Source organism: Tachyglossus aculeatus, chromosome 5, assembly GCF_015852505.1.
Source record: "Tachyglossus aculeatus isolate mTacAcu1 chromosome 5, mTacAcu1.pri, whole genome shotgun sequence".
In the NCBI taxonomy this organism is placed as follows: Eukaryota; Metazoa; Chordata; class Mammalia; order Monotremata; family Tachyglossidae; genus Tachyglossus; species Tachyglossus aculeatus.
In genome coordinates, this window is record NC_052070.1 from 10,096,719 (window position 1) to 10,121,724 (window position 25,006).

General features: G+C 48.3%; 1 protein-coding gene across 4 annotated transcripts in view; it reads right to left on the minus strand.

Moving 5' to 3' along the window:
- The window catches only part of DGUOK (deoxyguanosine kinase), a 38,050-nt gene that overhangs the window by 2,080 nt on the left and 10,964 nt on the right, over nt 1–25,006 (minus strand). For 2 of the 4 annotated variants that reach the window (XM_038746609.1, XM_038746610.1), the window contains exons 3-6: nt 20,576–20,754; nt 13,712–13,856; nt 10,636–10,751; nt 1,582–1,681 (exon numbers count right to left, since the gene is read on the minus strand). In XM_038746609.1, coding sequence (XP_038602537.1) covers nt 1,582–1,681; nt 10,636–10,751; nt 13,712–13,856; nt 20,576–20,724 — 510 coding nt within the window. In that variant the 5' untranslated portion in view covers nt 20,725–20,754. Of the gene's footprint in view, nt 1–1,581; nt 1,682–10,635; nt 10,778–13,711; nt 13,857–20,575; nt 20,755–25,006 lie in introns of those variants that run through there. The other 2 variants (XM_038746611.1, XM_038746612.1) reach the window with 2 other exon arrangements.

Here is a 25,006-nt window from a genome sequence, read left to right on the forward strand (position 1 = left end):
CGTTCCCTCGCTTCACATGGGGGCATGGACGGTGCGAAGGTGAACGACAATGAGGTCTCGCGACCCCTTGAATTTTGGGGTTTCCCACTCGGCTCGTTTCATCACAACATCCCCACCAGGAAGCCGGAGAAAGAGGCATTCCTGGCCCCATTTTACAGAGGAGGGAACTGAGGCCCGGAGGGGTTAAGTGGCTCGCCCAAGATCCTGCAGCGGGCCGGGACTAAAACCCAGGGCCTTCTGATTGCCAGGCCCATTCTCCCTGCACCGGCCCAGGGTCCCTGGGTGACGAGGAGGAGGATGAAGACAAGGAGAAGCAAGAGGAAGAAGAGAAAGATGGGGATGAGGAAGAGGATAGGAGGAGAACGAGGAGGAGGAGGAGCAAGAAGAAGAGGAGAACAAGGAGGAGTGGGAAAGAAGGAGAGGAAGATGAGGAGAATGAGGAGGAGCGTCAGGAGGAGGGGAAGATGAAGAGGAGAAGGAGGAGAAAAAAGAGGAGGAGGAGGAAAAGGTGGAGAAGGAGGAGGAGAAGGAAGAGGAGGATCAGGAGGGGAAGATGAAGAGGATGAGGAGGAGGAAGAGGAGGATCAGGAGGAGGGGAAGATTAAGAGGAGGAGGAGGAGAAAAAGGAGGAACAGGAGGAGGGGAAGAGGAGTAGGATGAGGAGGAAAAGATGGAGGAGGAGGAGGAAGAGGAGGATCAGGAGGAGGGGAAGATGAAGATGAGGAGAAAAAAGTGGAGAAGGAGGAAGGGAAGATGAAGATGAGGAGAAAAAAGTGGAGAAGGAGGAGGGGAAGATGAAGATGAGGAGAAAAAAGTGGAGAAGGAGGAGGGGAAGATGAAGATGAGGAGAAAAAAGTGGAGAAGGAGGAGGGGAAGATGAGGAGGATGAGGAAAAAAGGTGGAGAAGGAGGAGGAGGAAAAAGGAGGATGAGGAGCAGGGAGAAAGAAGAAGGAGGAGGGAGAGAAGGAGGAGGAGGAGAAGGAGTGGGAAAAGAAGGGGGAGGGAGAGGAAGATGAGGAGAATGAGGAGGAGGGTCAGGACGGGGGGAAGATGAAGAGGAGGAGGAGATGAAAAAAGAGGAGGATGAGGAGGAGGAAGAGGAGGATGAGGAGGAGGGGAAGATTAAGAGGATGAGGAGGAGGAAGAGGAGGATCAGAAGGAGGGGAAGATTAAGAGGAAGAGGAGAAAAACGGAGGATCAGGAGGAGGGTAAGAGGAGTAGGATGAGAAGGAAAAGATGGAGGAGGAGGAGGGGAAGATGAAGATGAGGAGAAAAAGGTGGAGAAGGAGGAGGGGAAGATGAGGAGGATGAGGAAAAAAGGTGGAGAAGGAGGAGAAAAAAGGAGGATGAGGAGCAGGGAGAAAGAAGAAGGAGGAGGGGAGAGAAGGAGGAGAAGGAGTGGGAAAGACAGAGGAGGAGGAGGAGGAAGGGAAGATGAGGAGGGGGAAAGAAGGAGTAGGAGGAGGCGGAAGAAAAGACTGGAGCAAACCCTTTCGTGGAGAAATGAAGCCAAGGCCCGGCGAGAAGAGGAAAGGCCGGGCCATTAGGGACCCACCCGCCAATCAGAATAGGGTTTGGACCTTTTTCAGAAGCGCCTCCTGTTGCGCCGGGTCATCGGCAAAATCTCTGTCCACGTCAAGCAGGAGCACCGGGGCCTCCTTCAGATCCGCAAAGTGGAGCCTGCGGGAACAGAACAATCACCAAAATCTCCGCGGCACTTGTGAAGCGCTCACCGCGTGGCCAGCGCCGCACCGGGCGCTGGGGGAGACCAGAGGTGAGCCCATCACGGCCCCAGGCCCCGGGGCCGACCCCGGGGCGCGCAGGCCGAGGCCTCGGACCCGCTGTTCCGACGAGGAAACCGAGGCCCAGAGATGGTGAGGGACCGGCCCGAGGTCACCCAGGACTGAGGAACGTAAGGAAGCCGAGCGGAGCCGGGCTGAGGCCCCTCCCTCCTTAACCCTGAAGTTGGGGACCAAAAAAAGAGGATTAAATAATAATAATAATAATAATAATGGTATTTGTTAAGCGCTTACTATATGCCAAGCACTGTCCTAAGCGCTGGGGTAGATACAAGGTGATCAGGTTGTCCCATGGGGGGCTCACAATCTTAATCCCCGTTTTCCAGATGAGGGAACTGAGGCCCAGAGAAGTGAAGTGACTTGCCCAAAGTCACCCACGTGACAAGTGGCGGAGCCAGGATTTGAACCCACGACCTCTGACTCCCAAGCCCGGGCTCTCTCCACTGAGGAAGGACTCTCTCAGAGGAGGACGGGAATTCTGCCGGCCAAGGGGAAGACTCGTCCAACTCCACCATTTAACACTAATGATGGCATTTATTAAGCGCTTACTATGTGCCAAGCACTGTTCTAAGCGCTGCAGCACCATTTGCAGCGTGGCTCAGTGGAAAAAGCCCGGGCTTTGAAGTCAGAGGTCGTGGGTTCAAATCCCGGCTCCGCCACTTGTCAGCTGTGTGACTTTGGACAAGTCACTTCACTTCTCTGGGCCTCAGTTACCTAATCTGTCAAATGGGGATTAAGATTGTGAGCCCACCGTGGGACAACCTGATCACCTTGTAAATTCCCCAGCGCTTAGAACAGTGCTCTGCACATAGTAAGCGCTTAATAAATGCCATTATTCTTCTTCTTCTTATTATTATTATTTGCCTGCTGGGTGACCTTGGGCAAGTCACCTCACTTCTCTGGGCTTCAGTCCCTTCATCTGTAAAATGGGGATTGAGACTGTGAGCCCCACTTGGGACACGAACTGTGTCCAACCTTCATTCAGTTCTATTTATTGAGCGCTTACTGGGTGCAAAGCACTGTACTAAGTGCCTGGGAGAGTACAAAATAACAACAGACACATTCCCTCCTCACAACGAGCTCACTTTCATTCATTCATTCAATCGTATCTATTGAGCGCTTACTGTGTGCAGAGCACTGTACTAAGCGCTTGGGAAGTACAAGTTGGCAACATATAGAGACGGTCCCTACCCGACAGTGGGCTCACAGTCTAGAAGGGAAGACAGACACTAATATACCTAAATAAATAAGTAAATATATTGCAGATGTATACAGATCCATAGGTGCTGTGGGGCTGAGTGGGAGGATGAATCAATCAATCAATCAATCGTATTTATTGAGCGCTTACTGTGTGCAGAGCACTGTACTAAGCGCTTGGGAAGTACAAGTTGGCAACATATAGAGACAGTCCCTACCCAACAGTGGGCTCACAGTCCAAAAGATGAATGAAGAAAGTGAGTCAGGGAGATTCATTCATTCATTCAATCGTACTTATTGAGCGCTTACTGTGTGCAGAGCACTGTACTAAGCGCTTGGGAAGTACAAGTTGGCAACATGCAGAGACGGTCCCTACCCAACAGCGGGCTCACAGTCTAGAAGGAAAGACAGACACTAAAATACCTAAATAAATAAGTAAATATATTGCAGATGTATACAGATCTGTACATAGGTGCTGTGGGGCTGAGTGGGAGGATGAATCAATCAATCAATCAATCGTATTTATTGAGCGCTTACTGTGTGCAGAGCACTGGACTAAGCGCTTGGGAAGGACAAGTTGGCAACATATAGAGACAGTCCCTACCCAACAGTGGGCTCACAGTCCAAAAGATGAAGGAAGAAAGCGAGTCAGGGCGATTCATTCATTCATTCAATCGTACTTATTGAGCGCTTACTGTGTGCAGAGCACTGTACTAAGCGCTTGGGAAGTACAAGTTGGCAACATGCAGAGACGGTTCCTACCCAACAATGGGCTCACACTGCAGAAAGGAGTGGGGGAAGAGACGGGCTTAGTCTGGGAAGGCTTCCTGGAGGAGATGGGCCTTCAAGAAGAAGGGGAGAGGAATTATCTGTCTGATGGTCTTGTATCTACCCCAGCTCTTTGAACAGTGCCTAGCACATAGTAAGCACTTAACAAATTATTATTAAGTGCCGTCGAGTCATTTCCTGTGGTGGCTCAGAGGGAAAGTAACAGCCTTGAAAGGCTGGAGGCCTGGGTTAATTAATTAATTAATTAATAATGGCATTTGTTAAGCACTTACTATGTGCAGAGCACTGTTCTAAGCGCTGGGGGGGGATACAAGGTGATCAAATTGTCCCACGTGGGGCTCACAGTCTTAATCCCCATTTTACAGATGAGGTAACTGAGGTTCAGAGAAGTTAAGTGACTTGCCCAAGGTCACACAGCAGACATAGGGTGGAGTCGGGATTTGAACTCATGACCTCTGACTCCGAAGTCCGGGCTCTTTCCATTGAGCCACGCTGCTTCTCGTTCTAATCCCCTCTCTGGTATGAGAGTTAAAAAAAAAGATTGCAAATACCTAGGAGGGTCTAGAATAGGTCACCTAAGAGTGCTGAGCTAAAATTTCGGTGCTTAGAACAGTGCTTGGCACGTAGTAAGCGCTTAATAAATGCCACCGTTATTATTTCCGATTCCCAGCGACTCCACGGATATACTTTCCCCAAAACGTCGCGTCCTCTGCCACTATCCGCAGCCTTTCTAACGGTTTTCCCGTTAGCGTTGCTCTGGTCTCTCTCCGTCTAGCTGCCGGGCGGCCTTCCACGTTTTCCCTGGACTTTTCCTAGCATTAGCGCTTAAGCGCTTAGTCCAGTGCTCTGCACACAGTAAGCGCTCAATAAATACGATTGAATGGACAAATACTATCATTATTATTATTATGGGGGTGAAGACTGTGAGACAACCTGATCACCTTGTATCTCCCCCAGTGCTTGGCACATAGTAGGCGCTTAACAGATGCCATTATTATCCCCATCCCCCCTGCCTTACCTCCTTCCCCTCCCCACAGCACCTGTACAGATGTATATATGTTTGCACATATTTATTATGTTGCCGATTTGTACTTCCCAAGCGCTTAGTACAGTGCTCTGCACATAGTAAGCGCTCAATAAATACGATTGATGATGATGATGATGATTAGCGTCTTCTCCAGAGAATCCGTCCTCCTGATTTTGTGTCCAAAACACGCTAATCTCCGTCGAGTCATTTGGCCTTCCATCATCATCATCATCAACCGTATTTATTGAGCGCTTACTGTGTGCAGAGCGCTGTACTAAGCGCTTGGGAAGTACAAGATGGCAACATATAGAGACGGTCCCTACCCAACAGTGGGCAAAGACCACTTCGGTTTAATTTGCTCTACGATCCATTTGTTTGTCTTTCGGGCAGTCCGTGGTAATCGGTCTTCTCGACTGTGAGCCCGTTGTTGGGTCGGGACCGTCTCTATCTGTTGCCAACTTGGACTTCCCAAGCGCTTAGTACAGTGCTCTGCACACAGGAAGTGCTCAATAAATACGATTGAATGAATGAATACGATTGAATGAATGCACCACAAAAGCCATCTCCAACACCACATTTCAAAAGAATCCACACAATAAGCGCTCAATAAATTTACGTTGCCAACTTGTACTTCCCAAGCGCTTAGTACAGTGCTCTGCACATAGTAAGCGCTCAATAAATACGATTGATGATGATGAATAAATACGACTGACTGAATGAATGAATGAATCCTTGTTCTTTCTATCCTGTTTTTTCACTGTCCGGCTTTCGGACCCATATATCAATCAATCGTATTTATTGAGCGCTTACTGTGTGCAGAGCACTGTGCTAAGCGCTTGGGAAGTACAAGTTGGCAACGTATAGAGACAGTCCCTACCCGACAGCGGGCTCGCAGTCTAAATATCATCACTGGAAACACCACAGAGTCGACAATTTGTATTTCTGTGGCAATAGTTACATCAGCCCATTTTGTGACTTTTTCCAGGCTCTTCACAGCAAGCCTTCCTAACGTTAATCTTCGGTGTATTTCCTGGCTACTATTTCCCTTATTATTGACTATCGATCCCACGACGGGAAAATTGTCAATTGTTTCAATCTTCTCTCCGTCCGCTACAAATGTGGTAAATAATGGTATTTGGTTACCATTAACCGTTCCCATTAACCAAACGGTGACCCCTTAATAATGGTTAAACAAATGGTATTTGTTAAGAGCTTCCTATGTGCAAAGAACTATTCTAAGCACTGGGGAGGACACAAGGTGATCAGGTGGTCCCACGTGGGGCTCACAGTCTTAATCCCCATTTTACAGATGGGGTAACTGAGGCCCAGAGAAGTGACTTGCCCAAAGCCACCCAGCTGACAAGTGGCAGAGCCGGGATTAGAACCCATGACCTCTGACTCCCAAACTTGCGCTCTTTCTGCTGAGCCACGCTGCTTCTCTGCTGCTTCTTAAAACTGCCAGTCGTCGTGATCGTTGATTTCTTGACTTGACAAATACCATAAAAAGCCCCAAATCGTCATCATCATCAATCGTATTTATTGAGCGCTTACTGTGTGCAGAGCAAATGTCAAGGGAAAGACCATAAGGGACCAAAGGAGGATAGGGAAAGCCCCCTCCCTGCCCACCCACCTCCAGTTTTTCCCATGATCGCCGGCAGGCATGCCGCCTGGAGCGAAAACCAGATTCCCGGAATAATAATAATAATAATAATAATAATAATAATGATGGCATTTGTTAAGCGCTTACTATATGCAAAGCACTGTTCTAAGCGCTGGGGGGGATACGAGGTGATCGGGTTGTCCCACGTAGGGCTCACAGTCTTAATCCTCATTTTACAGATGAGGTCACTGAGGCACAGAGAAGTTAAGTGACTTGCCCAAGGTCACACAGCAGACATGTGGAAAAACTGGGAATAATCCCGGGAAGGGTCTGTGAAACGGAGCGTCCGCAGCTGGAAGAGCCCGGGAGGTGGCCGGAGTTGGAGAAGGTCACCTCTGACCCCTCTTTCTCCCCTTCTAGACTGTAAGTTCGCTGTGGGCAGGGAATAATAATAATGACATTTATTAAAGCGCTTACTATGTGCCAAGCACTGTTCTAAGCGCTGGGGAGGTTACAAGGAGATCAGGTTGTCCCCTGGGGGGCTCCCAGTCTTCATCCCCATTTGACAGATGAGGGAACTGAGGCCCAGAGAAGTGAAGTGACTTGCCCAAAGCCACCCAGCCGACAAGTGGCGTAGCCGGGATTCGAACCCACGACCCCTGACTCCCGAGCCCGGGCTCTTTCCACTGAGCCACGCTGCTTCTCTTTCTATTGGTCTATTTTTCTCTCCCAACTGCTTAGTCCAGTGTTCCGCCCACAGTCAGCGACAGATAAATTACTGTTGTTTTATTAAATAACAATAAAATCAATTAAATAACAATTAAGTATTAGTTACAATTTATTTATAAATACAATAAACATACCTATTTATAAGGCAAATATTATTTGATTATTAAATAACAATAAAATAATGTTATTTTATGAAATAAAATACAATTGAACGAATGAATGAATACTCTTCCAACTGCTTATTCATTCATTCATTCAATCGTATTTATTGAGCGCTTACTGTACGCAGAGCACTGGACTAAGCGCTTGGGAAGTACAAGTTGGCAACATATAGAGACGGTCCCTACCCAACAGTGGGTTCAGTACAGTGCTCTGCGACAGTAAGCGCTCAATAAATATGATTGACTGACGGACCTCTGAAGTAGTGGACTGGGCCTGGAGCATTGTTATTAATAACGATAATAATAATAGCATTTGTTAAGCGCTTAGTATGTGTGAAGTAATTACAGTGGTATTTGTTAAGCGTTTGGTATTCATTCATTCAATCGTATTTATGGAGCGCTTACTGTGTGCAGAGCACTGGACTAAGCGCTTGGGAAGTACGAATCGGCAACAGATAGAGACGGTCCCCACCCAACAACGGGCTCGTGTGACAAGCACTGTACTAAGCGCTGGGGCAGATACGAGAAGTAGCGTGGCGCAGTGGAAAGAGCCCGGGCTTGGGAGTCGGAGGTCATGGGTTCAAATCCCGGCTCCGCCACTTGTCAGCTGTGCGACTTTGGGCAAGTCACTTCACTTCTCTGGGCCTCAGTTACCTCATCTGGAGAATGGGGATTAAGACTGTGAGCCCCACGTGAGACAACCTGATTACCTTGTATCTACCCCAGCGCTTAGAACAGTGTTTGACACATAGTAAGAGCTTAACAAATACCACCATTATTATTATTATTATTCTCTGGGCCTCAGTTCCCTCATCTGTAAAATGGGGATGAAGACTGTGAGCCCCCCGTGGGACAACCTGATTACCTTGTAACCTCCCCAGCGTTTAGAACCGTGCTTTGCACATAGTAAGCGCTTAATAAATGCCATTATTATTATTATTAATATACAAGGTCATCAGGTTGGACACCATCCCTGTCCCAGGTGGCGTTCGCCGTCTTCATCCACTTGTCAGCTGTGTGACTTAACACTCTGTGCCTCAGGTCCCTCATCTGTAAAATGGGGATTAAGATTGTGAGCCCCCCGTGGGACAACCTGATCACCTTGTATCCCCCCCAGCACTTAGAACAGTGCTTTGCACATAGTAAGCGCTGTGAGCCCGCTGTTGGGGAGCGACTGTCTCTATAGGTTGCCAACTTGTACTTTCCAAGCGCTTAGTCCAGTGCTCTGCACACAGTAAGCGCTCAATAAATACGATTGAATGAATGAAATGAATGATGACTTGACACCTGTCCACATGTTTTGTTTTGTTGTCCGTCTCCCCCTTCTAGACTGTGAGCCCGCTGTGGGGTAGGGACCATCTCTATATACCTGTATATATGTATATATGTTTGTACATATTTATTACTCTATTTATTTATTTTACTTGTACCTATCTATTCTATTTATTTTATTAGTATGTTTGGTTTTGTTCTCTGTCTGCCCCTTTTAGACTGTGAGCCCACTGTTGGGTAGGGACTGTCTCTATATACCTGTATATATGTATATATATTTGTACATATTTATTACTCTATTTATTTATTTATTTAGTTTACTTGTACGTATCTATTCATTTTATTTTGTTAGTATGCTTGGTTTTGTTCTCTGTCTCCCCCTTTTAGACTGTGAGCCCGCTGTTGGGTAGGGACTGTCTCTACATATTGCCAATTTGTACTTCCCAAGCGCTTAGTCCAGTGCTCTGCACATAGTAAGCGCTCAATAAATACGATTGATGATGATGATGATGATGATGACTGTCTCTCTATGTTGCCAACTTGGACTTCCCAAGCGCTTAGTCCAGTGCTCTGCACACAGTCAGCGCTCAATAAATACGATTGATGATCGATTGATTGATTGGGAATGTTGACGTTGGTATCCCGGGCCAGGCTCTGAGGAGGACGATTGGTGCCTGGCTCCGGAAACATTCTCCCTCTGTGTGCCGTGGTGGCTGGAATGAGATTCATCCATATGTAATCAATCCATCATATTTTTAAGCGCTTAGTCCAGTGCTCTGCACACAGTAAGCGCTCAATAAATACGATTGATTGATTGATTTCCAAGCTCTTAGTACAGTGCTCTGCACACAGTAAGCGCTCAATAAATACGATTGATTGATTTCCAAGCTCTTAGTACAGTGCTCTGCACACAGTAAGCGCTCAATAAATACGATTGATTGATTGATTTCCAAGCGCTTAGTCCAGTGCTCTGCACACAGTAAGCACTCAATAAATACGATTGATTGATTGATTGATTTCCAAGCGCTTGGTCCAGTGCTCTGCACACAGTAAGCGCTCAATAAATACGATTGATTGATTTCCAAGTGCTTAGTACAGTGCTCTGCACACAGTAAGCGCTCAATAAATATGATTGATTGATTGATTTCCAAGCGCTTAGTCCAGTGCTCTGCACACAGTAAGCACTCAATAAATACGACTGATTGATTGATTTCCAAGCGCTTAGTCCAGTGCTCTGCACACAGTAAGCGCTCAATAAATACGATTGATTGATTGATTTCCAAGCGCTTGGTCCAGTGCTCTGCACACAGTAAGCGCTCAATAAATATGATTGAATGACAAATACCATCATCATCATTATTATTATTATTATTATTATGATCCATCCCCATTTTACAGATGAGGGATTCCCCCTTTAAGACTGTGAGCCCAATGTTGGGTAGGGACTGTCTCTATATGTTGCCAATTTGTACTTCCCAAGTGCTTGGTCCAGTGCTCTGCACACAGTAAGCGCTCAATAAATATGATTGAATGACAAATACCATCATCATCATTATTATTATTATGATCCATCCCCATTTTACAGATGAGGGATTCCCCCTTTTAGACTGTGAGCCCAATGTTGGGTAGGGACTGTCTCTATATGTTGCCAATTTGTACTTCCCTAGCGCTTGGTCCAGTGCTCTGCACACAGTAAGCGCTCAATAAATATGACTGAATGACAAATACCATCATTATTATTATTATTATTATTATTATGACTCATCCCCATTTTACAGATGAGGGATTCCCCCTTTTAGACTGTGAGCCCACTGTTGGATATGTTGCCAACTTGTACTTCCCAAGCGCTTGGTACAGTGCTCTGCACATAGTAAGCGCTCAATAAATATGATTGATGATGATGATGATGAGGGAACTGAGACCCAGAGGAGTGAAGTGACCTGCTCAGGGTCTCGCGGCAAAGTGGCGGAGGGAGGCGGGATTAGAAGGCGGGTCCTTTAGACGCCCGGGCCCCCGGACGGTCCCACGGCGGCGGCCGGGACGACGGACTCTGTACTTACTCTGTGGTCCCGTGTACGAACCAGCCCTCGTGTTGAGCGTGAAGTCTCTCCAGATAATCCAGGCCGACGCCTTTCTCCTCCGGCCGAGCCCGCCGCTGAATCCGCTCCCAGCACACCTACGAGACCGGCCCCGTTTCCCCGCCTGAGACGAGGGGTTGCTCGCTTGGCGTCTGCAATGTTTTCTTTTCGGTGGCACTGGGGAGGCGCTTACTATGTGGGAATCAATCAGTCGTATTTATCGAGCACTTACTGTGTGCAGAACACGGTACTAAGTGCTTGGGAAGTACAAGCTGGCTTGTGGGAAGAGGAGAAGCAGCGTGGCATCAATCAATCAATCAATCGTATTTATTGAGCGCTTACTCTGTGCAGGGCACTGATACTAAGCACTTGGGAAGTCCAAGTTGGCAACATCTAGAGACAGTCCCAACCCAACAGTGGGCTCACAGTCTGAAAGGGGGAGACAGAGAACAAAACAAAACATACTAAGCAAATAAAATAAATAGAATAGATATGTACAGGTAAAATAAATAGAGTAATAAATCTGTACAAACATATATCCATATATACAGGTGCTGTGGGGAGGGGAAGGAGGTAAGATGGGGGGGATGGAGAGGGGGACGAGGGGGAGAGGAAGGAAGGGGCTCAGTCTGGGAAGGCCTCCTGGAGGAGGTGAGCTCTCAGCAGGGCCTGGAAGGGAGGAAGAGAGCGGGCTTAGCGGCGGATGGGCGGAGGGATTGGGGGCATTCCGGGCCCGGGGGAGGACGTGGGCCGGGGGACGATGGCGGGACAGGCGAGAACGAGGCCTAACGGGGAGGAGATTAGCGGCGGAGGAGCGGAGGGTGCGGGCTGCGCCAGAGAAGGACAGAAGGGATGGTGGCATGGTGGAAAGAGCCCGGGCTTGGGAGTCAGAGGTCGTGGGTTCTAATCCCGCCTCTGCCACTGACCGGCTGTGTGACTTTGGGCAAGTCACTTGACTTCTCTGGGCCTCAGTTCCCTCATCTGTAAAATGGGGATTGAGACTGTGAGCCCCACGTGGGGCAACCTGATCACCATGTACTCCCCCAGCGCCTAGAACAGTGCTCGGCACATAGTAAGCGCTTAACAAAGGTCATGGGTTCAAATCCCGGCTCCGCCACTTGTCAGCTGGGTGACTTTGGGCAAGGCACTTCACTTCTCTGAGCCTCCGTTCCCTCATCTGTAAAATGGGGATGATGACTGTGAGCCCCACCGTGGGACAACCTTCTGCGTCGCCCCAACTTGCTCCCTTTATTCATCCTCCCCCCGTCCCAGCCCCACACTACTTACGTTCATTTCCATCACTTATTTATTTTTATTAATATCTGCCTCCCCTCTAGACCATCAGCTCGTTCTGGGCGTCTGCTTATTGTTCTAGTGTCCTCTCCCAGGTGCTTAGTCCAGTGCTCAGCGCCCAATAAGCTCTCAATAAATACGACTGACTGACTGAATAAATGAAAAGGTCTGATTCTACATCCATCCTGGTCCCCGACGCTGGCTCACCTCCTCCAAGAGGCCTTCCCAGACTGAGCCCCCTTTTTCCTCCCCTCCTCCCCATCCCCCCTGCCCTACCTCCTTCCCCTCCCCATGGCAGATTTTGTGCAGATTAAATAACAATAAAATAATGTTATTTTATGAAATAAATACAATTGAACGAATCATCAATCATCAATCATATTTATTGAGCGCTTACTATGTGCAGAGCACTGTACACGAACAAATGAATGAATACTCTCCCGACTGCTTAATACAGTGCTCTGCAACAGTAAGCACATTCATTACACGCTTGCTATGGGCAAAGCACTGTTCTAAGCGCTGGGGAAGTTACAAGGAAAGAGCACAGTCTGTGCAGATTTATTACTCTATTTTACTTGTATATATTTACTACTATTCTATTCTACTATTCTATTTATCTTGTTAATGATGTATATATGTATTATATGTATATAATTATCATTATCATTATAATCAATATATTATCATTATCATTATATTATCATATATAACATCATTATATATATTATATATATCATTATATCATTATAGATCATGATATATATCATGATACATATCATTATATATATACATATGTATATATATATATATATATATACACATCCTGTATATATGTTTCTACATATTTATTACTCTATTTATTTATTTTACTTGTACATACCTATTCTATTTATTTTATTTTGTTAGTATGTTTGGTTTTGTTCTCTGTCTCCCCCTTTTAGACTGTGAGCCCACTGCTGGGTAGGGACCATCTCTATATGTTGCCAACTTGGACTTCCCAAGCGCTCAGTACAGTGCTCTGCACACAGTAAGCGCTCAATAAATACAATTGATTGATTGATTGATATATATGTATATCCTGTATATACGTATATGTTTGTACATATTTATTACTCTATTTATTTATTTATTTTACTTGTACATACCTATTCTATTTATTTTATTTTGTTAGTATGTTTGGTTTTGTCTCCCCGTTTTAGACTGTGAGCCCACGGTTGGGTAGGGACCGTCTCTATATGTTGCCAACTTGGACTTCCCAAGCGCTCAGTCCAGTGCTCTGCACACAGTAAGCGCTCAGTCAATACGATTGATTGATTGATTGATTGATGATGTGCATCTAGCTTTACTTCTATTCGTTCTGACGCCTTGACACCTGTCCCCGTGTTTGGTTCTGTTGTCCGTCTCCCCCTTCTAGACCGTGAGCCCGTTGTCGGGGAGGGACCGCCTCTCGATGCTGCCGACTTGGACTTCCCCGGCGCTTAGTCCGGTGCTCGGGGAGCGCTCAATAAATACGACTGAATTAACGAACGAATGAACCGGGGACCGGTTCTGCGTCGGTCCGGGGCGGGGAGGGGGTCCCGTCCGGGGCTGTCCGGGGCCTCGCCGCAGGGACAGAGTAGGGACTGTCTCTATGTGTTGCCAATTTGTACTTCCCAAGCGCTTAGTACAGTGCTCTGCACATAGTAAGCGCTCAATAAATACGATTGATTGACGGCGGGAGATGGGGTGGGATCGTGGGTCCGTCCGGGGCCGGGCCCGGGGTTACCTGGGGGGCGGCGCGGAGGTAGAGGAAGGCGTCCAGGCGGGCCCGGGGGGCCAAATGGAGCAAGAAGTTGTGCCAGTCTTGGTAGACAGCCCACTCCAGCGCGTTCAGGGACCCGCTCTCGAACAGCGTCTTGGCGAACACGTACCTGGTTGGCGGGAGGACAAGGACGGGCCCGGGGTAGTGGTCAATTCTTCTGTTTTTTTATGGTATGTGTCAACTTGGACTTCCCAAGCGCTTAGTACAGTGCTCCGCACACAGTAAGCGCTCAATAAACACAATTGATTGATTAAGCGCTTACTACTACTACTAATAATAATGATAGCATTTATTAAGCGCTTACTACGTGCAAAGCACTGTTCTGAGCGCTAGGGAGGTTACAAAGTGATCAGGTGGTCCCACGGGGGGCTCACAGTCGTCATCCCCATTTTACAGATGAGGGAACGGAGGCTCAGAGAAGTGAAGTGACTTGCCCAAAGTCACCCAGGTGACAAGTGGTGGAGCCGGGATTTGAACCCATGACTTCTGACTCCAAAGCCCGGGCTCTTTCCACTGAGCCACGCTGCTTCTCTGACAAGCACCGTTATTAATAATAATAATAATTACGGTGTATGTTAAGCGCTTACTATGTGCAAAGCACTTTCCTAAGCGCTAAGGAGGGTACAAGGTGATCAGGTTGTCCCACGGGGGGGGGGGGGCTCACAGTCTTCATCCCCATTTTCCAGATGAGGGAACGGAGGCTCAGAGAAGTAAAGTGACTTGCCCAAAGTCACACAGCTGACAAGTGGCGGGGCTGGGATTTGAACCCATGACCTCTGACTCCAAAGCCCGGGCTCTTTCCACTGAGCCATGCTGTTTCTCTGACAAGCGCTGGGTATATAATAATACTAATAATAATAATGGCATTTATTAAGCGCTTACTATGTGCAAAGCACTTTCCTAAGCGCTAGGGAGGTTACAAGGTGATCAGGTGGTCCCACCGGGGGCTCACAGTCGTCACCACCATTTTACAGATGAGGGAACTGAGGCTCAGAGAAGTGAAGTGACTTGCCCAAAGTCACCCAGGTTACAAGTGGTGAAGCCGGAATTTGAACCCATGACTTCTGACTCCAAAGCCCGGGCTCTTTCCACTGAGCCACGCTGTTTCTCGGCCAAGCGGTGGGTAGATAATAATAATAATAATAATAATAATAATAATAATAATAATAATAATAATAATAATGGCATGTATTAAGTGCTTACTATGTGCAAAGCACTGTTCTAAGAGCTAGAGAGGTTACAAGGTGATCAGGTTGTCCCACGGGGGGCTCACAGTCTTCATCCCCATTTTACAGATGAGGGAACGGAGGCTCAGAGAAGTGAAGTGAGCCCACTGTTGGGTAGGGACTGTCTCTATATGTTGCCAACTTGTACTTCCCAAGCGCTTAGTACAGTGCTCTGCACACAGTAAGCGCTCAATAAACACGATTGATGATGATGATGAAGTGACTTGCCCAAAGTCACCCGGCTGACAAGTGGTGGAGCAGGGATTTGAACCCATGACCTCTGACTCCAAAGCCTGGGCTCTTTCCACTGAGCCACGTTGCTTCTCTGTCAAGCGCTGGGTAGATCCAAATGAGTCAGATGGGACACGGACCCTGCCCCTCGTGGTGCTCCCAGTCTCCATGCCCATTTTCCAGATGAGGGAACTGAGGCCCAGAGAAGTGAAGGGACTTCATTCATTCACTCATTCAATCGTATTTATGGAGCACTTACTGTGTGCAGAGCACTGGACTAAGCGCTTGCGAAGTCCAAGTTGGCAACATCTAGAGACGGTCCCTACCCAACAGTGGGCTCACAGTCTAGAAGGGAGAGACAGACAACAAAACAAAATATGTGGACAGGTGTCAAGTCATCAGAATAAATAGAAATAAAGCTAGATAATAATAATAATAATAATAATGGCATTTATTAAGCGCTTACCATGTGCAAAGCACTGTTCTAAGCCCTGGATAATAATAATAATGACATTTATTAAGTGCTTACTATGTGCAATTCACTGTTCTAAGCGCTGGGGAGGTTACAAGATGATCAGGTTGTCCCACGGGGGGCTCACAGTCTTCATCCCCATTTTCCAGACGAGGGAACTGAGGCCCAGAGAAGTGAAGTGACTTGCCCAAAGTCACACAGCTGACAATTGGCCGGGCCGGGATTTGATCCCATGACCTCTGACTCCAAAGCCCGGGCTCTTTCCACTGAGCCATGCTGCACATCATTAAGAAAATAAATAGAATAGCCCAAGGTCACACGGCAGACAGTGGACGGAGCCGGGATGAGAACCGGGGTCCTTCTGATAATAATAATAATAATAATAATAATAATAATAATAATAATAATAATAGCATTTATAAAGTGCTTACTATGTGCAAAGCACTGTTCTAAGCACTGGGGACATTACAAGGTGATCAGGTTGTACCACGGGGGGCTCACAGTCTTCATCCCCATTTGACAGATGAGGGAACTGAGGCCCAGAGAAGTGAAGTGACTTGCCCAAGGCCACACAGCTGACGAGTGGCGGAGCCGGAATTTGAACCCATGACCTCTGACTCCAAAGCCCAGGCTCTTTTCCACTGAGCCACGCTGCTTCCCCCGATTCCCAGGCCCGGGCTCTTCAGAGAAGCAGCCTGGCGTAGAGGATATAGCCCGGGCTCGGGAGCCAGAAGGTCATGGGTTCTAATCCCGGCTCCGCCACCTGTCTGCTGTGAGACCTTGGGCAAGCCACTTCACTTCTCTGGGCCTCAGTTACCTCACGTGGATAATGGGGATGGAGACTGGGAGTCCCATGCGGGATGGAGACTGTGTCCAACACGATTTGCTTGTATCCTCCCCCCCAGCGCTTAGAACAGTGCCTGGCACGTAGTAAGCACTTAACAAAATTATTAAATATTAATTAATTAATTAATGAGAAGCAGCGAGGCTCAGTGGCAAGAGCACAGACTTTGGAGTCAGAGGTCACGGGTTCAAATCCCGGCTCTGCCAATTGTCAGCTGTGGGGCTTTGGACAAGTCACTTAACTTCTCTGTGCCCGGGATGAAGACTGTGAGCCCCCCGTGGGACAACCTGATCATCTTGTAACCTCCCCAGCGCTTAGAACAGTGCTTTGCACATAGTGAGCGCTTAATAAATGCCATTATTATTATTATTACTATTATTATTACCGTGGGAGACCCGAAAGATTCTGGAAATTCCTCAAGAGCTTCAATCCCGCGTCTCACTCGTACTTAGACTGGTAGCCCCATGTGGGACAGGAACTGTGTCCAGCCTGATGACCTTGTTTCTACCTCAGCGCTTAGTACAGTGCCTGGCACATAGTAAGCGCTTAACACATCCCATAAAACAAACGAAAAAAAAAATGAGGTGAGCAGCCTGGAAAGCTGGTGTGTTTTAGGAAGAAGCCGGCCCTGTGGAAGGGGTGGAAGTCCTGGAAAGTGACGATTCATTCATTCAGTCAATCGCATTTATCATCATCATCATCATCAATCGTATTTATTGAGCGCTTACTATGTGCAGAGCACTGTACTAAGCGCTTGGGAAGTACAAATTGGCAACATAGAGAGACAGTCCCTACCCAACAGTGGGCATTTATTGAGCGCTTCCTGTGTGCAGAGCACTGTACTAAGCGCTTGGGAAAGCACGATACCGTAAGAAACGGCAGAGAAGCAGCGTGGCTCAGTGGAAAGAGCCTGGGCTTGGAAATCAGAGGTCACGGGTTCTAATCCCACGGTAATCTTCTAGACTGTGAGCCCACTGTTGGGTAGGGACCGTCTCTGTATGTTGCCAACTTGGACTTCCCAAGCGCTTAGTCCAGTGCTCTGCACACAGTAAGCGCTCAATGAATACGATTGAATGAATGAATAATCCCGGCTCTGCCACTTGTCGGCTGTGTGACTTTGGACAGTTCGCTTAACTTCTCTGGGCCTCAGTTATCTCATCTGTAAAATGGGGGTGAAGTCTGTGAGCCCCACGTGGGACAACCTGATTATCTTGTATCTGCCCCAGCGCTCAGAACAGTGCTTGGCACATAGTAAATGCTTAACAAATGCCATCATCATTACTATTATTATTATTATAAAACAGACACATTCTCTGCCCAGAGCGAATTTACTCTCCTTTCAGAAGCAGCCGGCTGTGTGACTTTGGACAAGTCGCTTAACTTCTCTGGGCCTCAGTTATCTCATCTGTAAAATGGGGATGAAGACTGTGAGCCCCACGTGGGACAACCTGATTATCTTGTATCTACCCTAGCACTTAGAACAGTGCTTGGCACATAGTAAGCGCTTAACAAATACCATCATCATTACTATTATTATCATTATAAAACAGACACATTCTGTGCCCCACATGGGACAACCTGATTATCTTGTATCTACCCCAGTGCTTAGAACAGTGCTTGGCACATAGTAAGCGCTTAACAAATGCCATCATCATTACTATTATTATTACTATAAAACAGACACATTCTCTGCCCAGAGCGAATTTACTCTCCTCTCAGAAGCAGCTGGCTGTGTGACTTTGGACAAGTTGCTTAACTTCTCTGGGCCTCAGTTATCTCATCTGTAAAATGGGGATGAAGACTGTGAGCCCCACATGGGACAACCTGATTATCTTGTATCTACCCCAGCGCTTTAGAACAGTGCTTGGCACATAGTAAGTGCTTAACAAATACCATCATCATTACTATTTGGAAAAAGCACGGGCTTTGGAGTCAGAGGGCATGGGTTCGAATCCCAGCTCCACCACAAGTCTGCTGTGTGACCTTGGGCAAGTCACTTAACTTCTCTGAGCCTGTTACCTCATCTGCAAAAATGGGGATTAAGACTGTGAGCCCCATGTGGGACAACTTGATCACACTGTATCCCCCCCAGCGCTTTAGAACAGTGCTTGGCACCTAGTAAATGCTTAACAAATGCCATCATCATTACTATTATTATTATTATAAAACAGACACATTCTGTGCCCAGAGCGAATTTATTCCCCTCTCAGAAGCAGCCGGCTGTGGGACTTTGGACAAGTCGCTTAACTTCTCTGGGCCTCAGTTACCCCATCTGTAAAATGGGGATGAAGACTGTGAGCCCCACGTGGGACAACCTGATTATCTTGTATCTACCCCAGCGCTTTAGAACAGTGCTTGGCACATAGTAAGCGCTTAGCAAATTCAATCGTCATTACTATTATTATTATTATTATTATAAAACAGACACATTCTGAGTCCCACATGGGACAAACCTGATTATCTTGTATCTACCCCAGTGGTTTAGAACAGTGCTTGGCACATATAAGCGCTTAACAAATACCATCATCATTACCATTTGGAAAAAGCCCGGGCTTTGGAGTCAGAGGGCATGGGTTCGAATCCCGGCTCCACCACAAGTCTGCTGTGTGACCTTGGGCAAGTCACTTAACTTCTCTGAGCCTCAGTTACCTCATCTGTAAAAATGGGGATTAAGACTGTGAGCCCCACGTGGGACAACTTGATCACATTGTATCCCCCCCAGCGCTTAGAACAGTGCTTTGCACATAGTAAGTGCTTAACAAATGCCATCATCATTACTATTATTATTATTATAAAACAGACACATTCTCTGCCCAGAGAGAATTTACTCTCCTCTCGGAAGCAGCCGGCTGTGTGACTTTGGACGAGTCGCTTAACTTCTCTGGGCCTCAGTTATCTCATCTGTAAAATGGGGATGAAGACTGTGAGCCCCACGTGGGACAACCTGATTATCTTGTATCTACCCCAGCGCTTTAGAACAGTGCTTCGCACATAGTAAGCGCTTAACAAATACAATTGTCATTACTATTATTATTATTATTATTATAAAACAGACACATTCTGAGCCCCACATGGGACAAACCTGATTATCTTGTATCTACCCCAGCGCTTTAGAACAGTGCTTGGCACATAGTAAGCGCTTAACAAATACCATCATCATTACTATTTGGAAAAAGCCCGGGCTTTGGAGTCAGAGGGCATGGGTTCGAATCCCAGCTCCACCACAAGTCTGCTGTGTGACCTTGGGCAAGTCACTTAACTTCTCTGAGCCTGTTACCTCATCTGTAAAAATGGGGATTAAGACTGTGAGCCCCATGTGGGACAACTTGATCACACTGTATCCCCCCCAGAACTTAGAACAGTGTTTGGCACATAGTAAGCGCTTAACAAATGCCATCATTATTACTATTATTATTATTATAAAACAGACACATTCTGTGCCCAGAGCGAATTTACTCCCCTCTCAGAAGCAGACGGCTGTGTGACTTTGGACAAGTCGCTTAACTTCTCTGGGCCTCAGTTATCTCAACTGTAAAATGGGGATGAAGACTGTGAGCCCCACGTGGGACAACCTGATTATCTTGTATCTACCCCAGCGCTTTAGAACAGTGCTTGGCACATAGTAAGCGCTTAACAAATACCATCATCATTACTATTATTATTATTATTATAAAACAGAGCAAATTTACTCCCCTCTCAGAAGCAGCCGGCCCATGCCCCGGACTGGGACTCCCGTCCGGAAAGTGACAATTCATTCATTCATTAAATCGGATTTATTGAGCGCTTCCTGTGTGCAGAGCACTGTACTAAGCGCTTGGGAAAGTACGATACCGCAAGAAACGGCGGAGAAGCAGCGTGGCTCAGTGGAAAGAGCCCGGGCTTGGAAATCAGAGGTCATGGGTTCTAATCCCAGGGTAATTAGGTAATGGGTCTGGAAGGAGACCCCAACCCTCACCCCAACGCTTGAAGGCGGGAGACGGCGACAACGGTAGGCCGGAGGCAGCAGGCCCCGCTCTCTGCCGGCCAGGGCCGTGGGGCGGGTTCCAACCCCTTACCTGTCGCTGTAGACGGACCTCTCGAAGATCTGCGCGGCCCCGGGGGTGCGGGCCAGCCCCTCCGGGAAGGGGGCCAGCTGGGCTTTGAAGCGGCTCAGGCAGGAGAAGGTTTGGAAAGTGTAGGACCAGCGGGTCGGCTCCTGGTACATCAGATCCAGCAGGTTCACCACCGGCCCCTGCTGCGGGGAGGAATTTGTCTCTCCATCTTTCTCTCTTTCGTTTCTTTCTCTCTCATTTCTCTCTCTCTTTCTTTCTCACTCACTATTTCCCCTCTCTTCTTTCTCTCTTTCTCTTTCTATTCCCTTGCTCCCAACTGCCATTCCCATTCCTCCCTTTCCCCTTCCCCTCTCCCACCCAGCTTTTTCCCTCCCTCTCCCCCACCAAGACCAGTCCCCCTCACCCCCTACCAAGGATTCCTCTGTACCAGCGCAGGTCCTCCGCTTCTCCCTCCCGGCCCCCTCCCTCCCCTCCTCCCGGCCCCCACCCCATCCCAGTTCTCCTTTCCCATCGCCACCCCCCTTCCCACGCTCCCCACCCAGGCCCCCGCCAACTCATCCCAATCCAAACCCTCCCCACCCCTCGCACCCTTCCCCCTCCCTCCCCTCCCTCGACAGCTGCTGCCAAGTGTGGCTTTTGGAACCCCCGCTCCGTTTTAAGTAAGATCCCTTTCATCCTGGACCTATTCCTTTCCAGCTCTCTACTCCTTCTCGCCCTAACTGAAACTTGGCTGTCTCCGGACGACACGGTCTCTTCTGCTGCTCTCTGCAGTGTAGGCCTCTTCTTCTCCCACTCCCCCAGGCTCACCGGAAAAGGAGGAGGTGTTGGTTTCCTTCTCGCCCCCCAGTGTCGCTTTCGCACTATCCCTCCTCCCCCTTCCCTTTCCTTCCCTTCCTTTGAAGCCCACATTATTCGCCTCTCCCACCCCCTCCAGATTCTTGTAGCCGGCATCTACCGCCCTCCCGGCCCCACCTCCAACTTCTTTAACGACTTTGACCCCTTCCTCACCTTCCTTCTCTCCTTCTCCATGCCCACTCTGATCCGCGGAGACTTCAACATCCACATGGATATCCCTGATGACTCCTCTGCCGCCGCCTTCTATCTCTCCTTGACGCTGCCAACCTCTTGCTCCACCCCACCTCACCCACCCACCAACTTGGTCATACCCTCGACCTCATCATCTCCTATCGCTGCACTGTGTCCACCCTCACCAACTCTGAAATCCCTCTCTCTGATCATAATCTTCTCACCTGCCTCCTCACTCACACTCCTTTCCCCTGTAAATCCGTATTACTCCCTCACAGAGATCTCCGCTCTCTGGACCCCACCCATCTTTCGGAGCGCCTCACACCCCACCTCGCCACCTTCTCCTCTACCCAGTCTTGATGATCAGATTACTGCTCTCAACTCTACCCTTTCTACTCAGCTAGACTCACTCGCTCCCCTTTCCCTTCGCCGCTCTCGTACCACTAACCGACAGCCCTGGATCACTGCCACTGTCCGCCTCCTTCGCTCTCACGCTCGAGCTACCGAACGCTGCTGGCGAGAGTCTAAACACCATGCCAACCTCATTCACTTCAAATTTATCCTTTCCTGCCTTAACTCAGCCCTCTCCCCTGCCAGACAAAACTATTTCTCCTCCCTCATTGACACCCATGACCATCACCCCCGCCAGCTCTTCCATACATTCAACTCCCTTCTCAGACCCCCAGTTCCTCCCCCTCCTCCTTCCCTCACCCCCAACGATCTGGCCTCCTACTTCATTAACAAAATTAAATCCATCAGGTCCGACCTCCCCAAAGTCACTTCCCCCCCTTCTCCAACCCCCCGGCTCTCAACACTCTCTGCTACTCTCCCATCCTTCAAAGCAGTATCCTCAGAGGAGCTCTCCTCCCTCCTCTCAAGTGCTACTCTGGCCACCTGTGCTTCCGACCCCATTCCCTCTCATCTCATGAAATCTCTCGTTCCATCCCTTCTCCCCTCCTTAACTTCCATCTTCAACCGCTCACTCTCCACTGGTTCCTTCCCCTCCGCCTTCAAACATGCCCATGTCTCTCCCATCCTAAAAATACTCTCTCTTGACCCCACCTCACCTTCTAGTTATCGCCCCATCTCCCTCCTACCATTACTTTCCAAACTCCTTGAACGAGTTGTCTACACGCGCTGCCTAGAATTCCTCAACAACAACTCTCTCCTCGACCCCCTCCAGTCTGGCTTCCGTCCCCTACATTCCACGGAAACTGCCCTCTCAAAGGTCACCAATGACCTGCTGCTTGCCAGATCCAACGGCTCATACTCTGTCCTAATCCTCCTCGACCTCTCAGCTGCCTTCGACACTGTGGACCACGCCCTTCTCCTCAACACGCTATCTGCCCTTGGCTTCACAGACTCCGTCCTCTCCTGGTTCTCCTCTTACCTCTCCGGTCGTTCATTCTCAGTCTCTTTTGCAGGCTCCTCCTCCCCCTCCCATCCCCTTACTGTGGGGGTTCCCCAAGGTTCAGTGCTTGGTCCCCTTCTGTTCTCAATCTACACTCACTCCCTTGGTGACCTCATTCGCTCCCACGGCTTCAACTATCATCTCTACGCTGATGACACCCAGATCTCCATCTCTGCCCCTGCTCTCTCCCCCTCTCTCCAGGCTCGCATCTCCTCCTGCCTTCGGGACATCTCCATCTGGATGTCTGCCCGCCACCTAAAGCTCAACATGTCGAAGACTGAACTCCTTGTCTTCCCTCCCAAACCCTGCCCTCTCCCTGACTTTCCCATCTCTGTTGACGGCACTACCATCCTTCCCGTCTCACAAGCCTGCAAACTTGGTGTCATCCTCGACTCCGCTCTCTCATTCACCCCTCACATCCAAGCCGTCACCAAAACCTGCCGGTCTCAGCTGCGCAACATTGCCAAGCTCCGCCCTTTCCTCTCCATCCCAACCGCTCCCCTGCTCATTCAAGCTCTCATCCTATCCCGTCTGGACTACTGCATCGGCCTTCTCTCTGATCTCCCATTCTCGTGTCTCTCCCCACTTCAATCCAGACTTCACGCCGCTGCCCGGATTGTCTTTGTCCAGAAACGCTCTGGGCGTGTTACTCCCCTCCTCAAAAATCTCCAGTGGCTACCAATCAATCTGCGCATCAGGCAGAAACTCCTCACCCTGGGCTTCCAGGCTGTCCATCCATCCCCTCGCCCCCTCCTCCCTCACCTCCCTTCTCTCCTTCTCCAGCCCAGTCCGCACCCTCCGCTCCTCTGCCGCTAATCTCCTCACCGTTAGGCCTCGTTCTCACCTGTCCTGCAATCGACCCCCGGCCCACATCCTCCCCCGGGCCCGGAATGCCCCCAATCCCTCTGCCCATCCGCCAAGCTCACTCTCTTCCTCCCTTCAAGGCCAAACTGAGAGCTCACCTCCTCCAGGAGGCCTTCCCAGACTGAGCCCCCTCCTTCCTCTCCCCCTCACCATCCCCCCCATCTTACCTCCTTCCCTTCCCCACAGCACCTGTATATATGTATATATGTTTGTACATATTTATTACTCTATTTATTTATTTTACTTGTACATATCTATTCTATTTATTTTATTTTTTTAGTATGTTTAGTTTTGATCTCCGTCTCCCCCTTTTAGACTGTGAACCCACTGTTGGGTAGGGACCATCTCTATATGTTGCCAACTTGTACTTCCCAAGTGCTTAGTACAGTGCTCTGCACACAGTAAGCGTTCAATAAATATGACTAAATGATTGATTGATTGATTCTTTTCTTTCTCACTGTTGCTTTCTCTTTCTGGCTTGTTCTTTCTCCTCTCTCTTCTTTCTTTCTCTTCCTTTTCTTTCTCACTCTCTTGCCTTCTCTTTTGTTTCTCTCTGACTCGCTTTCTCCTCTCTTCTTTCTCTTTTTCTTTTCTTTCTCACTCTCTTGCTTTCTCTTTCATTCCTCTCTTTCTGACTCACTCTTTCTCCTCTCTCTTCTTTCTCTCCTGCTTTCTCTTTCATTTCTATCTTTCTGACAGTCTTTCTCCTCTCTCTCCTTTCTCTTTCTTTTCTTTCTCACTCTTTTGCTTTCTCTTGTTTCTCTCTTTCTCACTCGCTCTTTCTCCTCTCTTCTTTCTCTCTTTCTCTTTCTTTTCTTTCTCACTCTCTTGCTTTCTCTTTTGTTTCTCTCTTTCTCACTCGCTCTTTCTCCTCTCCTTTCTCTCCTCTTTCTTTTCTTTCTCATTCTGTTGCTTTCCCTTTCGTTTCTCTTTCTGACTCGCGCTTTCTCCTCTCTCTTCTTTCTCTCTCTTTTCTTTCTCACTCTTTTGCTTTCTCTTTTGTTTCTCTCTTTCTGACTCGCTCTTTCTCCTTTCTTCTTTCTCTTTTTCTTTTCTTTCTCACTCTCTTGCCTTCTCTTTTGTTTCTCTCTTTCTGACTCACTCTTTCTCCTCTCTTCTTTCTGTTTTTCTTT